At 48.8% G+C, this 21309-nt stretch overlaps 1 protein-coding gene and 1 pseudogene across 1 annotated transcript in view; both read right to left on the reverse strand.

Moving 5' to 3' along the window:
• Positions 1 to 7415: 7415 nt before the first annotated feature.
• LOC149336328 (uncharacterized) overlaps positions 7416 to 21309 on the reverse strand; it is a 35393-nt gene continuing 21499 nt past the window's right edge. Inside the window, exons 8-11 of the mRNA XM_089554127.1 lie at positions 20049 to 20209; positions 11730 to 12076; positions 10575 to 10917; positions 7416 to 8581 (exon numbers count right to left, since the gene is read on the reverse strand). Coding sequence (XP_089410253.1) covers positions 8255 to 8581; positions 10575 to 10917; positions 11730 to 12076; positions 20049 to 20209 — 1178 coding nt within the window. The 3' untranslated portion in view covers positions 7416 to 8254. The remainder of the gene's footprint in view (positions 8582 to 10574; positions 10918 to 11729; positions 12077 to 20048; positions 20210 to 21309) is intronic.
• LOC149336329 (uncharacterized) lies at positions 16445 to 18795 on the reverse strand (annotated as a pseudogene).

The following is a 21309-nucleotide window of genomic DNA, read 5'->3' on the forward strand; positions in this document are numbered from 1 at the left end:
GATCCAACAGGTCCTTAACCATTCTCACAGACTCACAAGCTGCATTCCGCAACTACCTAAACGGCAGAATCAGCCACAGCGCGCTCCGCATTTTCCGCTCAAGTGTCAAAACCGAAAACAACCAGGCCAAACACACGATAGTTTGGGTGCCGGGACATACCGACATTACGGGAAATCAGGAGGCGGATAGGATAGCTCGAGGGTACGCAACAAACCGAGCATCCAACAGTCCCAACCCCGCTGAGGAACCCGAGCCGGTAGCCCAAAGCTTCACAGACATCCTTAACTACTACAGAGCGATCAGACGAAAATACCCGCCCCCACACAAACAACTCAATAGAGAAGACGCCGTAGCATGGCGACAGTTACAAACGGGAACATTCCCGTGCCTTAAACATCCTAAGTAAAACCTACCCCACACAGTACAAGAGCGAGTGCCCATGGTGTGGAGACAAACAAACCCTATACCATACCACATGGGCTTGCAAGAAAATAGACAAGCTACCCACAATTGAAAACCCGAGTGCGGAACAGTGGGAGAGGATGCTATCCAGCGACATCCTGAAAGTCCAACAAGGACTAGTAGGGCGTGCACGCAGGGCAGCTACCCTCAGCGGAGCCCTGGACTAGGGGAACCGACCCTGATGATAAGATGGAAGACTCCATCTGAAGCCGCAAAAAAATCTTGTAAAATAGAGCAAATAAACGTTTTCCACCACCACCACCACCACCACCACCGGAAAGCACCTCTTCAGACAGCCGAACACGCCGAGAAGGGCCCCGGGGAGGAGTGGACCTCCAGACGTTGATGGTCGTAAGTGGCCTTCTGCTTGAATTGAGATGCGGAGAGACGAGCGTGAGCAGCTTGTTGCGCCATGGCGGTGCGTGTAATGGCATCCTGTTTGTGCTGTGTGGTCGTAACGATGGCGGGCAGCAACAAAGTGTTCAAAGGTAGGTGATGATGCCGGCCGAAGAAAAAGAGTAGCCTGAAGTCTCATGGCGGGACGAATTATAAGCGAACGCTATAGAAGGCGAAACTTCGTCCCAATCGCGACAATCAGCAGATATGTACTTAGGTAACATTGTGTGAGTGTTCGATCCAGGCGTTCGGCAAGTCCACCAGTTTCAGAATGGTAGGCTGTGGAGAGTTTGTGCTGGGTAGAACAGGACCGAGGGCTGTCGTCCACGACGTTTTACAAGAAACAGCGGCCGTGGTAGGTGTGGAGTTGCCGCGGTGCACCGTGGTGAAGGATGATGTCGGGCAGAACAAAGTCCGCAATATCTGTCGCGAAACTCGTCGGCAACAGACGCATGATGGCATATCTTGTGGCATAGTGGGTGGCGACAGCAATCTTTTTATTGCCTGATAGGTTCGGCGGAAAAGGGCTAAGAAGGTCGAGACCAACGCGATAGAAAGGAGCGGGAGGTATGTGATTAGGCTGGGGGGACTAGCAGGCAACAGAGTATTTTTCCGGCGTTGACACACGTCGCTGGCGGCGATATTGCCATTGACGGAACGGTGTAATCCTGGCCAAAAGAAGCGGCAGCGGACGCGGTCGTATGTCCGAGACGCACCGATGTCCTGCTGTTGGCGGGTCGTGATATTCTGACAAGACAGCCGAACGCAGGCGCTGAGGCATGACAGGCTGCAGGTCAGGCCCGTCAGGGTGGAGATTATATCGTTGCAGAATGCCGTTTTCGAGCACAAAAAGTAGCAGTGAAGAATTGGGACGGCCAGCGCTCAGGCCTTCAATGATCGGCCATAACGAAATATAGCGCGGCTGTTATCGGAAATGGTGATATCGGAAATATCAGAAATGGTGAAGAGAGAAGGTGTCATGAAATTTCTATTTTAGTCAGGTGTACACAGGGTGACGAGGTAAGCAGACGGCGTCCTGGTGCAGACTTCCGCAGTTGTACACTACACTGACGAAGTACTCCTGTAGGCCCCAAGACGTCCCAAGACCAAGACGTCCCATGAGGTCCTTGAGAGAACAGAGCCCGCAAAGGGTGTGGTGGCCTGGCACGACGAAGAAAGAATGTTCTCAGGGGTAACAGCGGAATTTAGCAACTGCCTAAATGAGAGCCAGGCATTCCCACTCAGCAGTGACGTAATTGCGCTCAGCTGAAGAGCGAAGACCGCTGGGGTATACAGTGACGTGATCATGGACCTGCTGCAGCTGGGCTAACACAGCACAGATCTAGTGCCCACTGGCGTCGGTGCGAACTTTGGTAAGGGTTTACGTGTCGAAATAGACTAAAATAGGTGGCGTGGTCAGCAAGGTGATAAGCGTTGAAAAGGCGTTGAGAGTACTGCAGTGCCTTGTAGGCCAAGATGTGTTTCTTATTCAGGGATCGCTTCACGAATTGGACACCTTAAATGACTAGTATCTGCGTTTTCGAGAAGGAGAGTATGGCAGGTTACGACCCCGAGTAACTCAAAACGACGCTGCGCGAAAGCAAAAATCGCTGTACTGCTCGTAGTGGTTTTAAACCAGAATGTACGTAATCCACGGAACAAAGGCACTACGAGGTTTCGTTTGGTAAACGCCTCGGCAGCCCATCCATTAAAAAAATTTCATCAATACGCCCGCGAGCCAGTCGTATGCAGTGGACAATGAAGTCCGAAAACATTTCCTCTCCCTTCAGGTGTAGACCCCTTCAGGTGAAGACGAGATAGCATAGAGGAGCCCCACGATCCACGTAGTTAACACGTTCAAGGCGGCCGCGACTTCCGTCCACTCATTTATGTGCGGCTTGGCCCACCGGTGCGGCAGCCTTCAATTTTCTTGGGCGCGGTATTAGCCACTGGCGAAGTCAACTTTTTTCAACCGCCGATAGATGGCAACAGCGACTTGGCACGTGAGCTTTATGAAGCGCTTCGAAAATCTGGGCTGTAAAGCGGCTTCATAGTGAGACTCAGTATTCGAGGCAGCACATCATGAAAACACGACCCTACCCACCGGTGAACCACTGCGCATTCATTGTTAATTTTGAGATTTCCTACTGTTATCTGGAGTTTAATGTCCCGAAGCTCTACGAATTCAATAACTGATGTCTTAACCTACAATTTACAACAATTCAGGCTCAGAATCCTGCGACAACCTGTGGCTTGTTTTTGTAGGTTAGCAGCTCGTGGCGCAGACTGCGAGCTTATCAAGCGGTTGCTGGCCATGTGTTGTGACCTATTGAAACCAAAAGCTTCCCTAGGTTCGTCAACACTGGGTCTGGCGTGGGCCGTGATCAATTTTAGCCACAGCTGCGCATGCGCGAAACCGAGCGACGTCACGCGGAGCGCAGGTGGCCGATGCTGCCGCAGCCGTCATCGCCACCGCGCTCTGACTCCGTCGTCTGAGCGTCGCCGCTTATCCTCCTCGCCACCGTTTAACCCTTCGCCGCTGCCGCGCGGTCGCCGCCGCCGTCCAAAGAGGAGAAGGTACTTTCAAAGCAAGGCGTTGCGAGAACGCGTGAGCTGCGGCGGCGGCGGCCATAGAAGAGGCGGCCATCCTCGCCACCGTTTGACCTTTCACCGCAGCCGTGCGCAGTGCACATTTGAAAGGAGGGGTATATAAGGCGCTCTTGCCCATAGAACAGGCGCAGACACTCGCCATGGAAGGAGAAGAACAAGCAAGAGTAGGACGGCGCAGAAGCACTCGGGTTATTATACTCTCAGACAACCTGTCTGTTTGGACAGCGCTAGAAAACTCGAGGGATACTCCTATGAGCCGTTCCCTTCAATCTTTTATTCCTCCACGTGTTACAGAAGTACGCTTTCACTGAGTCCCTGGGCACTGTGGCATTGTTTCTAATGAGAGGGCCGATTTTTTAGCAAAGTCTGCCCTTGATGGACCTATTGTCCCTTTCGTCCCAAATACTGTGTACTTGACTCTAGCACGCTTTCAACGATTCTAGCGTCTCCATTCCTTGAGCCATGAGCCTCTCCTTGCTGCAGCGGATTTTCAACACCTGGCATTTCCTTGGAATGTGCGGATATGCAGTTCGAGGCAATGTGAGGTGTCCATGACCCTTTTACGCTGCAGGATACCGCGGCTGAACCTTTATTTATGCCGATCGGGGTTTTCGATAGCCAACCTTTGTGAGTCTTGTGGCGAAATTGAGTCTATGAAACATTTTTTCCTCTCCTGCCAGTGGCTCGCTGCTCTCCGTAGAATTTACTTGGAGATTCCTCTCGCTCGGATCGAGCTTCCTCTATCAATTCAGATTCTTCTATTCTTCGGGAAAAGCGCCAAGGGATATGCCCTGAAACCAGTGTGCGATTATATTCACGATTATATAATTTCATCTGGTAGATTCCTCTGTTAGAATGTGAATTCACAACTTTTCCTTCTCCGTATTTTTTGTTTTGTACAAATTCTAGCTCTGCGTCCCAAAATTTTAAAAATATTCCATTCCCTCTACACGAGTGCGTTTGTATCCGCTATGCAACCTGGCCAATCCCCCGCCGTGGGCATGTGCCATTAAGCCTGAGGACATCATCATCATCATCACCGATCCAGAAGTGGTAGCTTGGGAGTTGGCTGAAAAGCAGCGAGAGCTTTTCGCTTATCCAGGCTTAACCTTAGCTGAGCCACAGCCATTTTTTTCTTCGGCCAACCACTTTGCGAAGTTTAGGACGTTTACGGGAAGGCTGCGAGTGCCGTGGAAAGAGTAAGAACTCGAACTCAACCGACATCAGAGCACCGGATTTAGATACACGGGTCCTGCAGGGAGTTTTAAAACTTTGGAATGAAACATCCCGGCCTTCCCTGATGAGCACACGTGACCCCATGGACTCCTAGCCATGTAAACACGCGGACCGTGCGCCGTATGTGGTCCAGGAGGCGTTATGCGCCCAACAGGCCGTCGTGGGGTCTACTTTGCTCGCGAAACGCAATGCCAGTGGCATGTCGGTTTCTTTTCCATCCATTTCGACACCAAGATGCACATTTCGACACCAAGATGTTTTTTATCGAGTCTACATCGTAAGGCAGTGCTGTAAATCAATTGACATAATGATTTGAGTTGCTGTTTGACCTTTGCTCCAATGGCGGTGACAGAAAAATTTATTAGCTCTTCCTTTCTTCCACTTTGTTTCCATCTTCCTTTCTTCCTTCTTGGGTTAATCGGGGCGTAACCCACCGGCGTGGCTCAATCTTCTTATGCATGTATTTATTCAAATCGACATTTCGTAATTTGTGCGCTCATAACTTACTCTGACAGATATTTTGTAATATAATGCTCAGCATCCTTGCTCGATTACTCAAAATACATGCTTCGAGCTCTAGCACTGAACTAAATTGGCCAAAATAACCAGGCCATGCGCAAGAATGAATGCCTGCGTGTTTCACGCGAGGGGCGTCCCTTTCAGTAGCCAAGGCGCCATCGTCGCCTTGCAGTCCTTCGAAGGCTTAGTATCCGATGTAGTTGACCCTGCGTGGAGTAGTCTTTAGACAGTCGTTGATGCGGCGGACTCCATAGTTGGAATGGCGAAAGTGTCCAGCACAAGAAGGTCCAGCACAAGGTCCGCCCAGCCCTTTCAAGTTACGGTCAAGAGCCAGGCCTCCATGGCTCTGACCGTCGACGCCGGCTGCCTGGTCATCGGCAGCGAGCGCGTTCCCATCGTTCCAGGGGGGCCACCAGTCACTACCGTGGCCTGCCTTTTCCTGCCTTTGCATGTTGACAACGAGGCGCTCGTTCAGGTTCTGAGTCAGCATGGGAAGGTCCTCTTTGCCACCGTGGGCCAGTTGGGTTCGCGTTGTGGGGTCCTGACCGGCACACGGTTCACCACATGAAAATGAGCAGCATAAACCGTTCCAAATTACCAACGCGTCGCATGCCAAGGGGTCACCTTCGACTACCGTGGCAAGAAGCTCATCGGTCGGCGCTGTAGCTCTTCGGCCCACTTCAGGGCGCAGTACACGGCGCCGTTCTCTGGACGCTGTGGCATTCATGGCCAAACGAGTGGCAACTGTATGATTTCCTGTCGGCGTTGCGGCGACGAGGACTGAACAGTGGCGCGCCCTGTACGCCGGTCACACTTGCACGAGACCACTAGCGCCTTCCCCCCCCTGGCACCATCGGCGGCTGTAACCGCGGCCCCCTCTTACCATCCTGCCAGGGTGGGGGAAAATGAGCTCTTCAACGGGTCGCAGTTTTGTTGGACATGGCGCCGAGATGCGTCAGCAAGCAGGCTAGACCGCGCATATGTGCCTCAAGTACTTTCTGGCTACATCTCATAGACGAATGTTGCCGCTTTGCCGTCGAAGGCGATGTACGTACATTACTGATACCGATACTACTTGTGATGTCCCTCCCGGGGGTTGGAACCAGTCGACTATGGCGCCTAAAGGTGCACGTGCTGCAAGACCCGGCCGCATTGACGTGCGAGCCTTTTGCGTGATCTGAGCTCTTCGCTGACAGACAGCAGCCAGAATCCGTGGGATGCGCTGAAGAATCTATGGGGTTTGTATTGTTCCGTGGAGCTCGCATGCTACGTCGTCGCGTGTCAGATCTGGCCGACACGGCTGCGGAGCTTAGAATCGTTCAGAGGGCGGGCTGCCATACACCTTTTATGCACGTGTGGTATGACGAGCTGCAAGAGCTGTACCAGCGCCTTGTTGGGGCTTAGTCTCTCTTCGCTGCGGCTTCGCGATGCACGCGCAGACCTTGTGCGCATCCTGAAGAGTTGCGCTTTGCAAGATCCAGCTGGGTATCCACCTCAAGAACAGCAGTGGTGAATCGCTCAATGTGTTTGCGCAGGTTAGAGATCGTTTTCGGTTTCTGGTACACACCGAGGCTATGCCGCGAGCAGTCATCGCTGTAGATGAAGCGGCTGCTGTTGCGCCAAGTAAACATCCTTCTTCGGGAGGTCCTGGCTGCGTATGAAGCTAAATGTAATTAGCAACAATGCTTGCCACCTCTGTTCTTCCCTGGTGAGAACTAACAATTCCAAGCCTGCAAAACATCGGTTGCTGATTTTGTTATTTGGCTACCTAGTAACATCTCACGAAAGTATCCGGTGTAAGCGCTTAGCATTCAGATTTCGATAAAGGTTAGTTTGTATTAGAATATCTACCGTGTTCCTCTAAGCCTCCGGTATGGGCTTAGAACATGCATGTTTCTACTTGAAATGAGAATGCTGCGTCTGACATATTTCAAAATATTCAGCTGCCGTAAAACAGTCTGATAACAAATGGCGCTGCTGTATGCGCTCTAAACAAGAGAAAACACTATCGAAACTCCTTCGGCCAGAGAGGATGAGTACATGGGCTCTTCCTGCGTTGGGTACACTTGCCGAAAGCCACGAGGCGGTACGTAGGGCAAAGCAGTCAGTGGCATTCTATTGAGGAACCAAACTTTTCCGCACACAGCATCGTTCGGCTCTTCACTGGATATATCGATTGCTTTCCCGAAGAACCACTCCCCTGCGGGCGTCGTGTACGCCTCCAAAGCCAAAAATTTGCACGAGCAGGACACAACAGACAGGGTGCAATTTATTTTTAAGGAAAAGAGCAAAAATACTGTACAATAAAGCACTGCTAAATCGAACATGCATCCCTGAGCTCAATTTTATATCGTTGGCAACAAAACGAATTCAACCGTGAAATGGCTGCTCAACGTTCTAGGCCTCTCAATAAACTGCACACATAAGAGCAGGTGAACTGATTTAATGACGGAAATGCTTTATACACCCGGTTCATCAATTCCCAACCTAAAAGGGTGTGCGCAAAATGCTGGCACATAATCGCCTTGCAGATAAAAAAATTCTTAAAAGTATACTTTAGTAAAAGTAGTCCACAAAAATAGAATTGTGAGCACTTTGGACCACATGTCGAAAATGAAGGATAATATAGGACTCGTGAAGAAAAGTTACTAAGCTAAAACATTTCAGCAAGACTCGGTCACAAACTAGAACCATGTAGGTTCTTGGTCAATAGAGCTTGAGGCACGCTGATGAAGAGCGGCCCTGCACTGCGGCGAATTGGTCAGGAAACAGCCGCTAGGAAACTATGATGAATGTAGTGAAGCCATAAAATGAGTCACTAAAATTATGTAATTTCTTAAAGCATATAAAAAGACTTAAGAATGGGACCAGAGTCAATCAACGTAATGAGATGAGACGCGTAGAGGGTACGCCTACAGAGACAGGATGTCTTCAGTTGCGCTGAGATGTTTTGCCAAAGATTTTCTGGCGGTAGCATGTACTCATTCAGCAGTACAGCAGCTGGCGGTAGTGTGTATTGCAGGCTGTCCTTCAGATATCCATGACGTCAGTCAGGCTGAGGTAAGAGCAGATGTGAGCCTGCACATCCTTACACAGCTTACTGAACCTGGTCCTCTTCTTTGGATGCGGGTGGCAGACTATCTTTGCCTTGACGACGCCAGTGAAGATGAAGTAGTTGAGGGCCAGCCTCCTGCGGGCTTCACGGATCTGCAGTTTGGCACGAGCCTCGTCACGATCATCGCCATCCGGGTTCAGGTCCTTCTGAACAGTCCACGAGTTCTGCAGGGACTCGAATGCCAGAGCATCCTTTTTGTTGTTGGAGCCCTTGACGAAGCGCACCGCTTCATTGACGAGAACCTGCATTTTAAGGCAGATCCGCTGGCAACTAAGTCCAGACCCCTTTGCTACGAGGGCACTGAAAGTTCCTTTAACAAAGTGGGGTGACCACCGTTTCGTCAACAACCTTTGCGTAGACCCAAAAGCACTTATAATCACGTGTGCGCATGCAACGGCCATAAAGCTATAAGTAATTAAGATTTTTTCTTTCGCTTCAGCACACGTGAAGCCACAAAATACCTAGAACACATGCGGGAAATATGGCCGCTGCTTTAAGCTTGAGTATGGTACAAAGAATCCTATCTTTGGTTAGTCTAGATCTGCCCAAACTTTGCTTCAAAAGCTTGCTTTTGGCTTTGTAGCTAGCCGGGATGCTACCGCCCCATGTTGCCGAATGAGTATACATACCATTAGTAGAAAGCTCTTACTAAGAACAGGCTGTACAGACTATTTTGAGAAACGAATTTGCCTCGAATCATTACCTGTTTGAAGTTGAACGAAACGTGGGGACATACAGCGTCTTTCGGCAGATGCGACTGGTGTACAAAATACAGAGGGTTCTTGCATGTTCTTTTATGCAAGAACGCTGGCGGGGGGGGGGGGGGGGGGGGAGCAATGCGGAGGCCGTGGTGTGACCATTTTTTGGTACTGCAGATTTACGCATATGGCAAACGCATATGGCAGGTTCTCTCATATCATAAAAGACAGTTAGCCAATATCCCTCAAGAGGAAAGTATACAACAGCTGCATCTTACCGGTACTCACCTAATGGGCAGAAGCTTGGAGGGTAACGAAATGTTCAGTTTATGTTAAGAACAACGCAGCAAGCTATGGAAATAGAAATTATAGGTGTAACGTTAAGAGGCCGGTAGGAGGCCGAGTGGGTGAGGGAACAAACGGGGTTTAATGTTATCGTAGTCAAAACCGAAAGGAAGGACTGGGCTTGGCCAAGGCATGTAGTGCGATGGGAAGATAACCGCTGCTGCTTAAGGGTAACGGAGTAGATTCCAAGATAAGGAAAGCGTAGCAGGGGGGGGTGGGGGGGGGGCAGAAAGTGAAGTGGGCGGATGATATTGAGAAGTTTGCAGGCATACGCGGCCACAGCCGGCAAAGAAAACGATTAACTGGAGAGACATGGGAGATGCTTTTGCCCTGCAGTATGATTAGTTAGGCTGGCAATGATGTGCGGTAGCAATCGTAAGTGATATGAGGTGTCTGTATGTGTATCATACACGTTTTGGCAATGTAAGCACACTGGCACGTTTTCTGTCCTGTTACAATTGTCATGTTATCAGACTTTGGTCGTTGACACAGGAAACTGGATGTGATTGCATAAATTCGTTTAAGTGGTGCAATGATTAGTGTTTGTTTGTTTTTGTGGGGTTTAACGTCCCAAAGCGACTAAGGCTATGAGAGACGCCGTAGTGAAGGGCTGCGGAAATTTCGACCACCTGGGGTTCTTTAACGTGCACTGACATCACACAGCACACGGGCCTCTAGAATTTATCCTCCAAAAAAATGCTAGCCGCCGCGGCCGGGATCGAATCCGCGTCTTATGGGCCAGCAGCCGAGCACCATAGCCACTGAGCCACCGCGGCGGCGCAATGATTAGTGTAACGATCTCACTGGTCGCCTAGCATACCTGAGGAAGTACGCCCTTACACTGAATAAAAAGCTCTCTCACGCGGTCCCATTCCTTGTCTTCCTTGCAGCAGAAGCAAACATGACCTGCGGCCCTAAATCTTTCGATTGTGTTCCTTCTTCAAGGAGCACCCAGGAGCCGTACTTCCTGCTTGGTTTAGAAATGCCGAAAATGATTTTCTATTTTAATTCAATTTTTAGCCAAGCTATACGGCTCCAACTTGGGCTTTTTTTAGGGTAAGTCTTGTGGTTTTTGTACCACGGTTGCTATACTTTCTTGAAAACGAAAGAAAGATTCCATCCACTTGACTAAATTTTTCACGAAAGGAGAAAGCGATATACAGCCTTCATGGCGAGCGAAGCCGGCGCTTACCCTATTGCGCCTCAGGGCCTGTTTGATGATGAAATCTGAAGCATGGTTCACGCCTTCCTGTTTCACGTTCACATTGGTCAGGAAGCGATTACGAGGCACAGCCTCTTTCAGCTCTCTGCAGATGGTCGGATACTGCGGAATGCCGCCGGAGGCTTCAAGCAGGTCCACGGAAAGGCTGCCTAACGTGCGGTTCTCCTCCACCAGTCGGGCAAGCGCCCGGGCTGACCGCTTCTTGAAGGTTGCGATGCTTATCTGGAGTCTCCCGACGCTGCGGTTTTGTTCCAATGACCGCAGCACGTTGACGATACTGGTTTCAGACCAATTTAGCATGAGGTCCAACTTTCTGCGCCAATAAAATGCGATTTACTTACAACGTGTAGATGGTCAGCTATTGGTATCGGCGTGACACAGTTATATTTTCGGGGGAAATTCATGGTAGCAAAAAATTAGAGGAAAGGATGCCAAGATACAGCGCATGAACGTACAGCTGAGCACTGGAAGTGAACAGAAGCATCGCGGTTATTTTTTCTGTCCGAGAAGTTCCAATATGATGTATGTTCGGGTTACTTATATACGATATACTTAATGTACTGCACACTTTGCGCCACTTGACTAAAGTAGATTTTTCACCCAAACTTACATTTTAACACTGCGAAAGCATTCCAAACTTGTCCAGATTCCTAAAATTTTGCTCGGTTTGGAGTTAATGTGCTTTTCGCTATGTATGTGCATACATGTACAAATGTATATACACATATAACCACACCTGGACAGGTTGCCCATCACCCGGTGTGCACTTACGAAGCCTGCCACAAAGCAGTCTTCAGAGACACAGACAGATACACTTCTCCTGAATGCGAGGAATAGCCACTGTAAGTGCTTGTGCACCAAAAAGAAGGAGCAGAGGGGGTTATTACTTTTTAACCCCGAAAATTTCTAGTAGAGAAAGCAACTGGCCACCATTTTTTTTTAAGTTAAATTCTAGATAAGCAATGCCCGAGAAGCCGCCCATCCCTAATTCCCACCGCCATGTCATAAAGGCGCCCCTGCGTTCTCTCTCTGTACCTCAGCGAACACTGAACTCTCCTCTGCCACCCAGTGAGTACAAAACGGCCCGAGGAGAGCGATTAGGAAATGAAAGCAAAGAGTGCCTACCTCAGGGACTTGGTCTTGCCGAGTGCGTCGACCAGCCGCTGAACGACGGCGTCTTCCACCGGCTTGGCACACTCAATCCACGCTGAACTAGCATTCCTACTGGAGGCCAGCGTTTCCAGAAGAGTGGCGACGTCTTCTGGACTACACATCTCCAGTTCGGCGAAGAGTCCAGAGCTACTGCACAACGGTTCACCTTGTGAGTAATCTAACGGACGTGGATTGTACCAGTTGATGTGGATGCGCGAAGAGACGTCGAGCTCTCGAATGGTGTTGAACATTGTGCACAGAACGGGCTCTGGCATCCCGCTGTGTAGGTCGAAGCCAAGCCTCTCCAGCGTAGAGTTCACCTGTTCATTCAAAGCGTGCATTACTGGGCCCAAGAAGACATTAGACAATAACATGCGCCTCCCCCCCCCCCCCCCCCCCTTATGTGCCCCGGCAGGAGAATAAATATTCCATGGGTGCGCACAGAAACGTGAGCAAGCATAACTGCACACAATTGCCGAAAGGCGAGGTCATATGTTCACACACACACACACACACACACACAGACGGGCGATTTAGATCACGAGTGAAAATGAAGCAGGTTGCTCATGTACTGATGAAGTTCACGATACAAAGGCGTCTGTTTTCTGTGAGGAACACATGAAACACTCGAGATGAGCGTCGCGAAAGTGTAGGTCATTTTCATGTATTCCCGCTGAATTATCTGTAGCACACATAAAGCCGCTATCCGGAACTCTCGGGACGGACGCAGTGACAGCTGCCAACAGCAAAGTTACACGAAGTGTGAACATTTCATGTACACTGCTTTCTGTACTTCGTGGCCTGGACAGGTCTTTCTCGGTGCCTCAAGGCGGTGATACCGGCGAAATAGCGCGGAGAATATTTGATATCTATTCTGCGGGCAATGAACAGATTTAACAAGCCAGGTACGCATTCATTACTAGTACTGTGACGATGGTTGCTCTTAGCCGCATTCGCAGTGACAGGTGGGCTGCCGAGACAGTTTCACTGCAACAGTGTTAATGCTGCCGTTCAGCGGAGAACGCAGCGTTGTCCGGGCGGCGTTGGCATGTTGAGAAACCCACGTCACACATGACATCATTGGTGAATGTCTGCAATGCAAATAACTGAAAACAGGACATTTATGTGAATTAAAGGTCGCTACATGTCTCAAACAACTTAAGTTTATAAAGCAGCTCATTTTACGTAAAATGTTCATGGTTTTTAGGTGGGATTCGCGCCCACGACCCCTCAGTCGGCAGCGATGCACGCTGCAGACTTGGCGAGCTATGCTCGTTGACTTTGTTGAGGTACAAAGAGAGGTGTGTTTGGTTTTGGCTTAATTTTTAGCTTAGTAATGTGGTTATTATTTGAATGAACTGGAGATGTGTTGTATAGTAAGATTCTCATTATAGTAGCATTACGTGCGTAAACTGCTGTATAGAATAGTTCAAAAACAAGACTGGGGAGACCGTCGTGAGAATTATGGTAAATGTAAATATAAGCAAACCAGTGAATGATGCTTGAAGAGAGACCACTGAGGGCAGCATCAACACTGCCGTGTCATACCTCAAATACAGGCGGGTTTAGGAAGCCCCGTAATTATTCTAGCGCCTTGCTCTATTGTTGATAACAAAGCAATGGTGAACTAGACGTAGATATTTTTTATTTCTCTTTTAGCTCATTTTTTAAGGCGAAAGCCTTTAATGTCTCATCGTTGTAAGCAGCAGTTGTCGACAGAAATGTCACGCTTTTCAATTGGTCGAAACGGTCGTGACGTCACAGTGCGCGAATTTCAAACGGGGCCAATTGTACTTTGGCTAGTAACCATGCAATCAATTGAACGGATCATGTAGTGATGCTCCAAGTAAGTGGGACTGAGCTTAGTTAATTCCTTAATTACTTAATTAGCGTATTTAACTTTTCTAGTCAGGCCATATAAATAAATAAAACCGAGTAGGAAATTGGTCGAGCTCAGGGATCGAACCCCGGTCTTCGGAGTGCGAGACGAGCATGCTATCCACTCTGCCATGGCAGCTCTTTTTTTTTCTTTTATTGCATGGAAGAACTTCCGTAGAAAGGAGGAAAACTGCAATCAGACTGGTTCGCGTCTCAAGTTACCGGGCTGCTTAATAGGAGCCCGCCATAGCCCTAACTCAACACTGCATCTCCATGAAAACATCAAAATTCAGGGAGGCACACACATGCATCTAGGCACGGCAGCCAGCTTGGAGGTTCTTCGCGTGCAGCATATACACACCTCACCAAAGCACACTGTTCACGAAACACAGACTTGGACGATCTTGGTGGCTCGGCATGTCTGTCCATCATACGGCTTTTCCAAAGACTGAATAGTCCCATCAACATAAACAGATCATAAGGCACAAAAGAGTTTTTGTCAACAGGCAGAAATCTAATAGTGTATGGTGTAATTTTAATGTCCTTCTTAAGAGTTCGTTGTAGTATGTCCCAAAAGAACATGGCATCACGGCATACGATGAAGCAATGATCAATTGTCTCAGGCACGTTACACAGACGGCAATTCACATTCCAGGGTACAAACATCCCCTTGTCATTAAGAAATGTCTTGACAGGCAGCGTCGCTGTGTGTAGTTTGAAAAAGAACGTTTTAGCGGCTGCCTGAACACACATCCGCCTAACACGCTTTAGAACACTGAAGTCCAAAGACCCCAGATAAGGTTGCCGATACAATGGTGTAGGGAACAAAGACTCAGTGAGAGCCTGGGTCATCTGTTTTCTCGAGAGGCTATACAGGTAATCTAAAGAGAAGCACACAGTGAGGAAATTGAAAGTGTCAGCAACCTCCTTAAGGAATCCCCATAAAGTCCCCTCACGAGCCTGCGCAGTCGGTGCGAATAAGTAAGGCAAATGAAATCTAAGCCGCCTAATGAGCACAGCTACCAGAAACGGGTGGTTTGCCGATTTGAAAAAGAAAAAACGGGAAACAAGTTGATGCACGAACAGGTGAACAAGGCCCACTCCACCACCCTCTCAGGGAAGGAACAAGTTGTCACGCCTCATGGGCTTGCATTGAGAGCGCCAAACGAATGTTGCAAATATTCTGTGTATTGCTTGCACCTTCCTCCTAGCACAATGCAGGACTTGAAGGACATACGCGAGCTTTGCAAACAAAAATATGTTGCAGACCTGTGCCCTCGCAAACACTGAGAGTTCCCTACCCATCCAAGCCTGTGTTTGCCGCCGTAGAGTTACAAATTGTGAATCCCAGTAGGCTGTACTGTTGCGAACTTGGTGCAGCGGAACGCCTAGGTACTCAAGAGGGCTACAGTCCCAGCATATGCCACCGAACTGGCTTGGCCTAGTTCCCCAATAACCCAACCAAAAGCCTTTGGATTTCTCTAAATTAAGAGCCGCGCCTGATACATCGCAGAACTGTTTAGTCAAGTTTAGAGCCTCAAGTACACTCTTTTTGTCAGAATAAAAGAGGGCGACATCATCAGCGTAGGCTAAAACTTTAACTTCACATTGAGCCAGAGAGAAACCGCGGATAGTTGCGCTGTTAATTATACTGAGACAGAGGGGTTCCAGATATAGGGCAAACAACAATGGAGACAGTGGACATCCTTGACGAACAGATGCTTCTAGTGGTATTGGTTTGGTTAGCTCCTAAATAAGAATAACCCTTGTATAGGAGTTCTTATAGCACAGCCTTATGCCTTTGAACAAGACGTCACCAATATTTGCATACTCCAAGACCGCGAACAAGAAATCGTGCCGAACTTTATCAAACGCCTTCGCCAAGTCAATTTGAATCAGAGCTACTTGGCCTGTCTCATCTGATACTGTCTCTAATACTGAACGTGCAATATGGATATGTGTTTGAATACTGCGGCCTCTAACACCACAGACCTGATGCGAACCTATCAAGTCCATAATGACGAGCTGCAGACGACTGCTAAGAACCTTGGCAAAAATTTTGTAATCAACATTACACAGGGAAATTGGACGATATCCCTCAACAGTTTTCAACCGATTAGTATCTTTGCTTTTGGGAATTAATATTGAGTGCCCAGAATAGAAAGTGGGAGGCAGGACACCCACATCATAAGATGCTTGGAAAACTTCCATCAAAACAGGCACTAGGCAAGGCGAAAATGTTTTATAGAATTCGCTAGTAATACCATCTGGCCCAGGAGATTTCTGGCTCTGCAGGGCAGAAATGGCTGATTGAATTTCATCCAAAGTGATAGGTCCCTTCACTATAGCACACTTCTCATCGTCAAGTCGAGGGAAGTTTCCGAGTAAGGAACTGTAATCGAAACCCTGATTTTGATCTTCGCAACTTCCAAACAGCTTCCGATAATAGTCGAAGAAAGCAGCAAGAATACCAGGCGCATCGCTGTATGTGCAATCACCATACTGAATTTCCAATATTTCCTTCGCAAGAGCATTCTCTCTTTCATCACTCAGGGCCCGACGAAAAGGTTGCTCATCAAGAAACCTTCGGGACCTATTTCGTATGAAGGCCCCCTTATATCTTTCTGTCGCAAATTGTTGAAGCTCTGCTTTTACGTTATTAATCTCTTCGAGATAGGCACCCGGGCTTACCCTCTCTAGCTCATGTAGCTCCGTTAGGGTGCGCCCAAGCTCACGAAGGTGGTGTCTCTTCAGGAAAGCGATTCTTGCTGATGCCTCAATTGCCAAGTTTTTATCTCCTGTTTAAACAAGTCCCACTTTTGAAAAACGGACAGATCACGGCGTGACCATACGTCCTTCAAACAAGTAGGTACAGCACGCTGAAAGATTTCGTCTGAGAGCAGACAGTTATTCATCTTCCAAAACTCCCATCGAGGGTGAAGTACATGCCGAGTGTACCTCCCTATGTGAAGAGACACCATACAGTGGTCACTGAAGAAGATGGGCCGCACCCAGTAGCCAAACACACTTGCTAACGCGTCTACAGAAACGTAAATTCTTTCAAGGCGAGCATTAGAGGAAAACTGAAAATGAGTGAAATGTATACTGTCGCCTTTTTCCTGTCCCACATCCACAAGGCTATATTCAGAAACCGAGTCGGTAAGTAATGCAGCACTAGGGTCGTATCTCTTACAAACCACTGATCGGTCCTCATCCCTACAAACGCAATTAAAATCTCCCAACATTATAATTTTGCGGTCCGTGCACAAATGTTCAACTAATGACAGAAAGAAAAGCCTTCAATCGCGCTGCTTTGTGGGGGCGTAAACACAAATAATCCGCCACTGTACACCTGAAATTGTGAGATCACAGCATATAAGTCGCCCCTCGTCATCTATGCAATAAGACATGGCTGTCATCTCTAGCGTGTTCGCCAGGAATAGCATACAACCTCCGGATAGGCCTCTCGCGTGGCTAACAATAATGTTGTATTCCGACAAAAAAGGCTCGAGAGCAGCTGCTGTCTCTTCATCAGAGGACAACTTTGTTTCCTGGATAGCGGCTACACACACACTCCATTTCTTTAAGAGATGCCGTACCTGCTGTTGCCTCCTACGATTACGCATACCCCTTACGTTAAGGGTAGCGACTTGATACGCTGCGACGCTCGCCATTTTTGGTGCCAGTCTTAACAAACGCCATCCCCTGGATTGGGGTGGCCCGCCTCCAAATTGGCGGCCTCTCGGGCAGACATCGTCCTGCTCTTTAACGCCACCCTTCCCGTGGCCTCTACACATTGTGCCTTGTGGTTAGCGCCATCGATACACACCTCGTCAGCATCTGCTGGACGTTTCAAAGGTGCGGTGCTGTCCATGTCTTCCTCTGAGACAGCCAAGGCCTCGGCCCACGAACCCGAGGGGAGCACATCACTCGCTGCCACACTGACAGCCGACAGAGAACCGGACACGCCAGAGATCGACGCCACACACGGCTCACCGTTAGCCTCCAACGACGAAGCAAAATCAGCAACAGAGGAGGATCGGCGAGCATTCACTGGCTGTATCGCCTCGACTGACTCCACAGGAGGCATATCCGGACGTTGACCTGTGGCGACGAGGTGTTCCTGTGCAGCAAGCACAGCAGTCTCTGTAGCACTCACGGGGGGGGGGGGGGGGCCCGGGTCCGGCGGTTTTCGTTCTGGAGGCGCGGATGCTAGATGGCCAGTCGCTTCAGATTCCGCGTTGATTTGAGGTGTTGAAGTCTTCTGTTCCCCATCTATTCGATGCTCACGACTTAGTTCTCCGGTCGCATCGACAACCTCAGACACATCCATGATGTGTTCTGATGCCACGTCATCTTCCCGTGACCACTGGCCTTGACGCAGCCTGTCAGCGGAACTCAAGACACAGTTCTCCGCACTATGGCCAAAGCGTCGGCACTGGGTGCATCGAGGCGTGCGACACTGGCGCCGTACATGTCCAACCCGGCTGCATCGGAGGCACAGTGGAGGTCTCCCTGGGATAAGGACTAATGCCTGCACTCCATAAACATTAAGTGTGTGTGGAATTGTGCTTGCTGACACTCCATCCTTGAGTGTGAGAGAGATTTCACGGTTCGCCGTTTCCATATGCTCCATCCCTGGGCACCGCCACTTTTCACGCTCCACAGACTGAATCGTGCCATAAGGCTCTAATGCTTCCACAATCCTCCGGTGTTCCATATAGCGGGGAAGCCAAAGGCGCTTAACCTTGACGTTCTTAGTATCCGGGTCAAACACCATTCACCGCAGTCCTTTGACAGGAAACTCCGCTTTGTTAACAAGCTTCTGTTTGGAAGAACTACTCTCGCAGGTAACCATACACACGTGGCTCATTTGGTATTGACAAATGCACAAAATTTCCCGGAGATCCAATATCTGTGCGAGTGCGTCACGGAAGTCACGTGCTCGGTACGGGCGACCCTTAAGGTCAGCATGCAGGAAAACGGTATTAAGGACAACATTACCGGTAGGCAATCGGGGAAGTACATCTTTGTACGAGTCCGTAGTGTCCTGAGACGTCGGTAGACCTCGGATAACGGCCGATGCGCTGTTTCCAGCAAGGAGCATGATGAAGCACAGCCGCACAGAACGGCTTCTTCCCCTGCCATGCCAGCTCGATGGTTTGGGATGAACAAAGGCGCGTCTAGTGAATACGGTGTCATCGCTCACTCTCATCCTCCTCCCTTCCCTTCCGGCAAGGTTTAGGTGTCCACCGAGATATGAGAGACAGATACATTTCCTTTCCTCAAAAAACAATTTACCGACGAGCGAGGCGTAGAACCGAATGGGCGATGGCGTTCTATGGACTCCCTGGCAGCGTTGCAAGACGCTGTCGCATTCCACTTAGAGGCGAAGCTTAACATCTTAACCAGCCATCAGTGACCGCACTTTAGGTCAAAAAAGTGCCCCCCTGAACTTTGACGGGTGTCCACCGAGATATGTGAGACCATTACTGCGTAATTTCCTTTCCTCAAATACAACTTTCCCTTTCTTCATTACGGCCCATCATTGTCTTTCTTCTTTCACTCCCAATTCCTCCCTTCCTCTACGGTGCGGTTCAGGTGTCCACCGAGATGACAGAATTACTGCGTCCTTTCCTTTCCTCAAAAGGCGTTGCGTTCAAAGGGAAACGCATCACGCCGAACGGGTGGTGGCGTTCCGTGGACTCCCTGGCAGCCTTCAACACGCTGTCGCGTTCCACTCCTAAAGCCGAAGCTTAAGCGTCATTAATTAGCAGTTAATTAGCATTCAGGCATTAATAAGTAAATAACCATTAATTGATTAGTCATCACTTAGTAATTAGTACTCAATTACATGTGACGCCACCAGTGCCACAGAAGCAGTCAAAGTGGTGCGGAAAACGCTTTCGCCTCTACGCACTTTAGACAGTCAGTGTCCCCTGGATTTTTTCAGTTGCTGCGTATTAATGCAGCAGTTAGGAGAGCCCGAGTGCTCACAGTAACCAGTTTTGCGACTGGCAGTGTAGCATAGCACTCGTACTTCCCAATTGGTATTTTGATAGTTTGACTGAAGATATGACCACATAGCAGAACTTTGTAAAATGTTTAACACTTTGGCCATGGTCACATTTCCCGCAAAATAATATTCGCTGCTAGTTCACGCTTCAGACACTAACAACCACGACTGACAAGCCATCAAAGCAAAAAGGCACGGGAATCGCTTGTGAAATAACAAGTCGAAGGTTCTTACAATCACCGCTCGTATGCCAGGCTTGTTTAATAAAACGATAATAAATAGATTGAAATTAAATCATAAAATTAGCTCTTGGTTTCCTTGGTTTCTTGGTATGCTTCCCAGAATATAGGAGCAATCACCCTGTAAATCAAGAACGCTGAAATAAATATTTTACTCACCTCGAGCGCTTGGACCAGGATGCAGATGGAGTTGAAGGGAAGCGGGTTGTGTTTCAAGTTCAGCACTCGTAGGCGGGTGTCGGTGCGAAGTTTGCGGGCAGCAGTGCAAACGAACTCCTCGCCCAAGGAGCACGTGATAAACTTGAGCTTTAACAGGACCCCTGGGCGAGGGAAGACACGAGCACACAACAGGTTTGGTTTGGTTTTATGGGGTTTAACGTCCCAAAGCGACTAAGGCTATGAGAGACGCCGTAGTGGAGGGCTCCGGAAATTTCGATCACCTGGGGTTCTTTAACGTGCACTGACATCGCACAGTACACGGGCCTCTAGAATTTCTCCTCGAAAGTAATTCAACCGCCGCGGCCGGGATCGAACCCGCGTCTTTCGGGTCAGCATCCGAGCACCATAACCACTGAGCCACCGCGGCGGCACGAACACACAACAGGCTATGTTTGTGGTGTCCCTGTTGTTAAGATCCGCGTTTCACGCAGACCGTGATCACCAGAATCCACAATTTTACATACGAGCACACAACAGGCTATGTAAAATTGTGGATTCTGGTGATCACGGTCTGCGTGAAACGCGGATCTTAACACCACAAACACGAAATTTTGTCGCAGACGGAGACTCGGGAGCACTAGGCTCTAGACAAGAGGACAGCACACACAAAGGAACAACACGAGACACGAGCGCAAACTTACAACTGAGTTGATTTTCAACATGGAGTATATTTACACTCATCTAATCATGCGACACATAAACATGAAAGTGTTAAAACCAGCCAAGATAGCCAAACAATAGTAAACCATGCAAGATACAAACTATCCTCGCAAGTCATGAATTTTAGACGTGACCGGATAAAAACAATCTTTCTTTCTTTGTTTGTTGGTTTAAACCACGGGCGGGTCGCTAACGTACCCGCCACCGTGCTTTACTGAAGCCATGCAAATTGCTTCCCACAATTCTTTTGTGGACTTGTTGTGTTTTGTGTGAAAGATTGTTTTTATCCGGTCAGGTCTAAAATTCTTTACTTGCGAGGATAGTTTGTATCTTGCATGGTTTACTATTGCTTGGCTATCTTGGCTGGTTTTAACGCTTTCATGTTCATGTGTCACATGATTAGATGCTTATATATAGGGTTGTTCTTTTTCGGGTAAAGCCCGATTTTACTCGATATTTGCACCCCGAACGCGTTCCTAAAATATCGGGTAAAGCCCGATTTTGCCCGATTTGTGAAACAATTGTGCCCACGGAATTGCTG

The sequence above is a fragment of the Amblyomma mixtum genome, chromosome 7, assembly GCF_055824585.1.
Source record: "Amblyomma mixtum isolate Tamu chromosome 7, ASM5582458v1, whole genome shotgun sequence".
Classification (NCBI taxonomy): Eukaryota; Metazoa; Arthropoda; class Arachnida; order Ixodida; family Ixodidae; genus Amblyomma; species Amblyomma mixtum.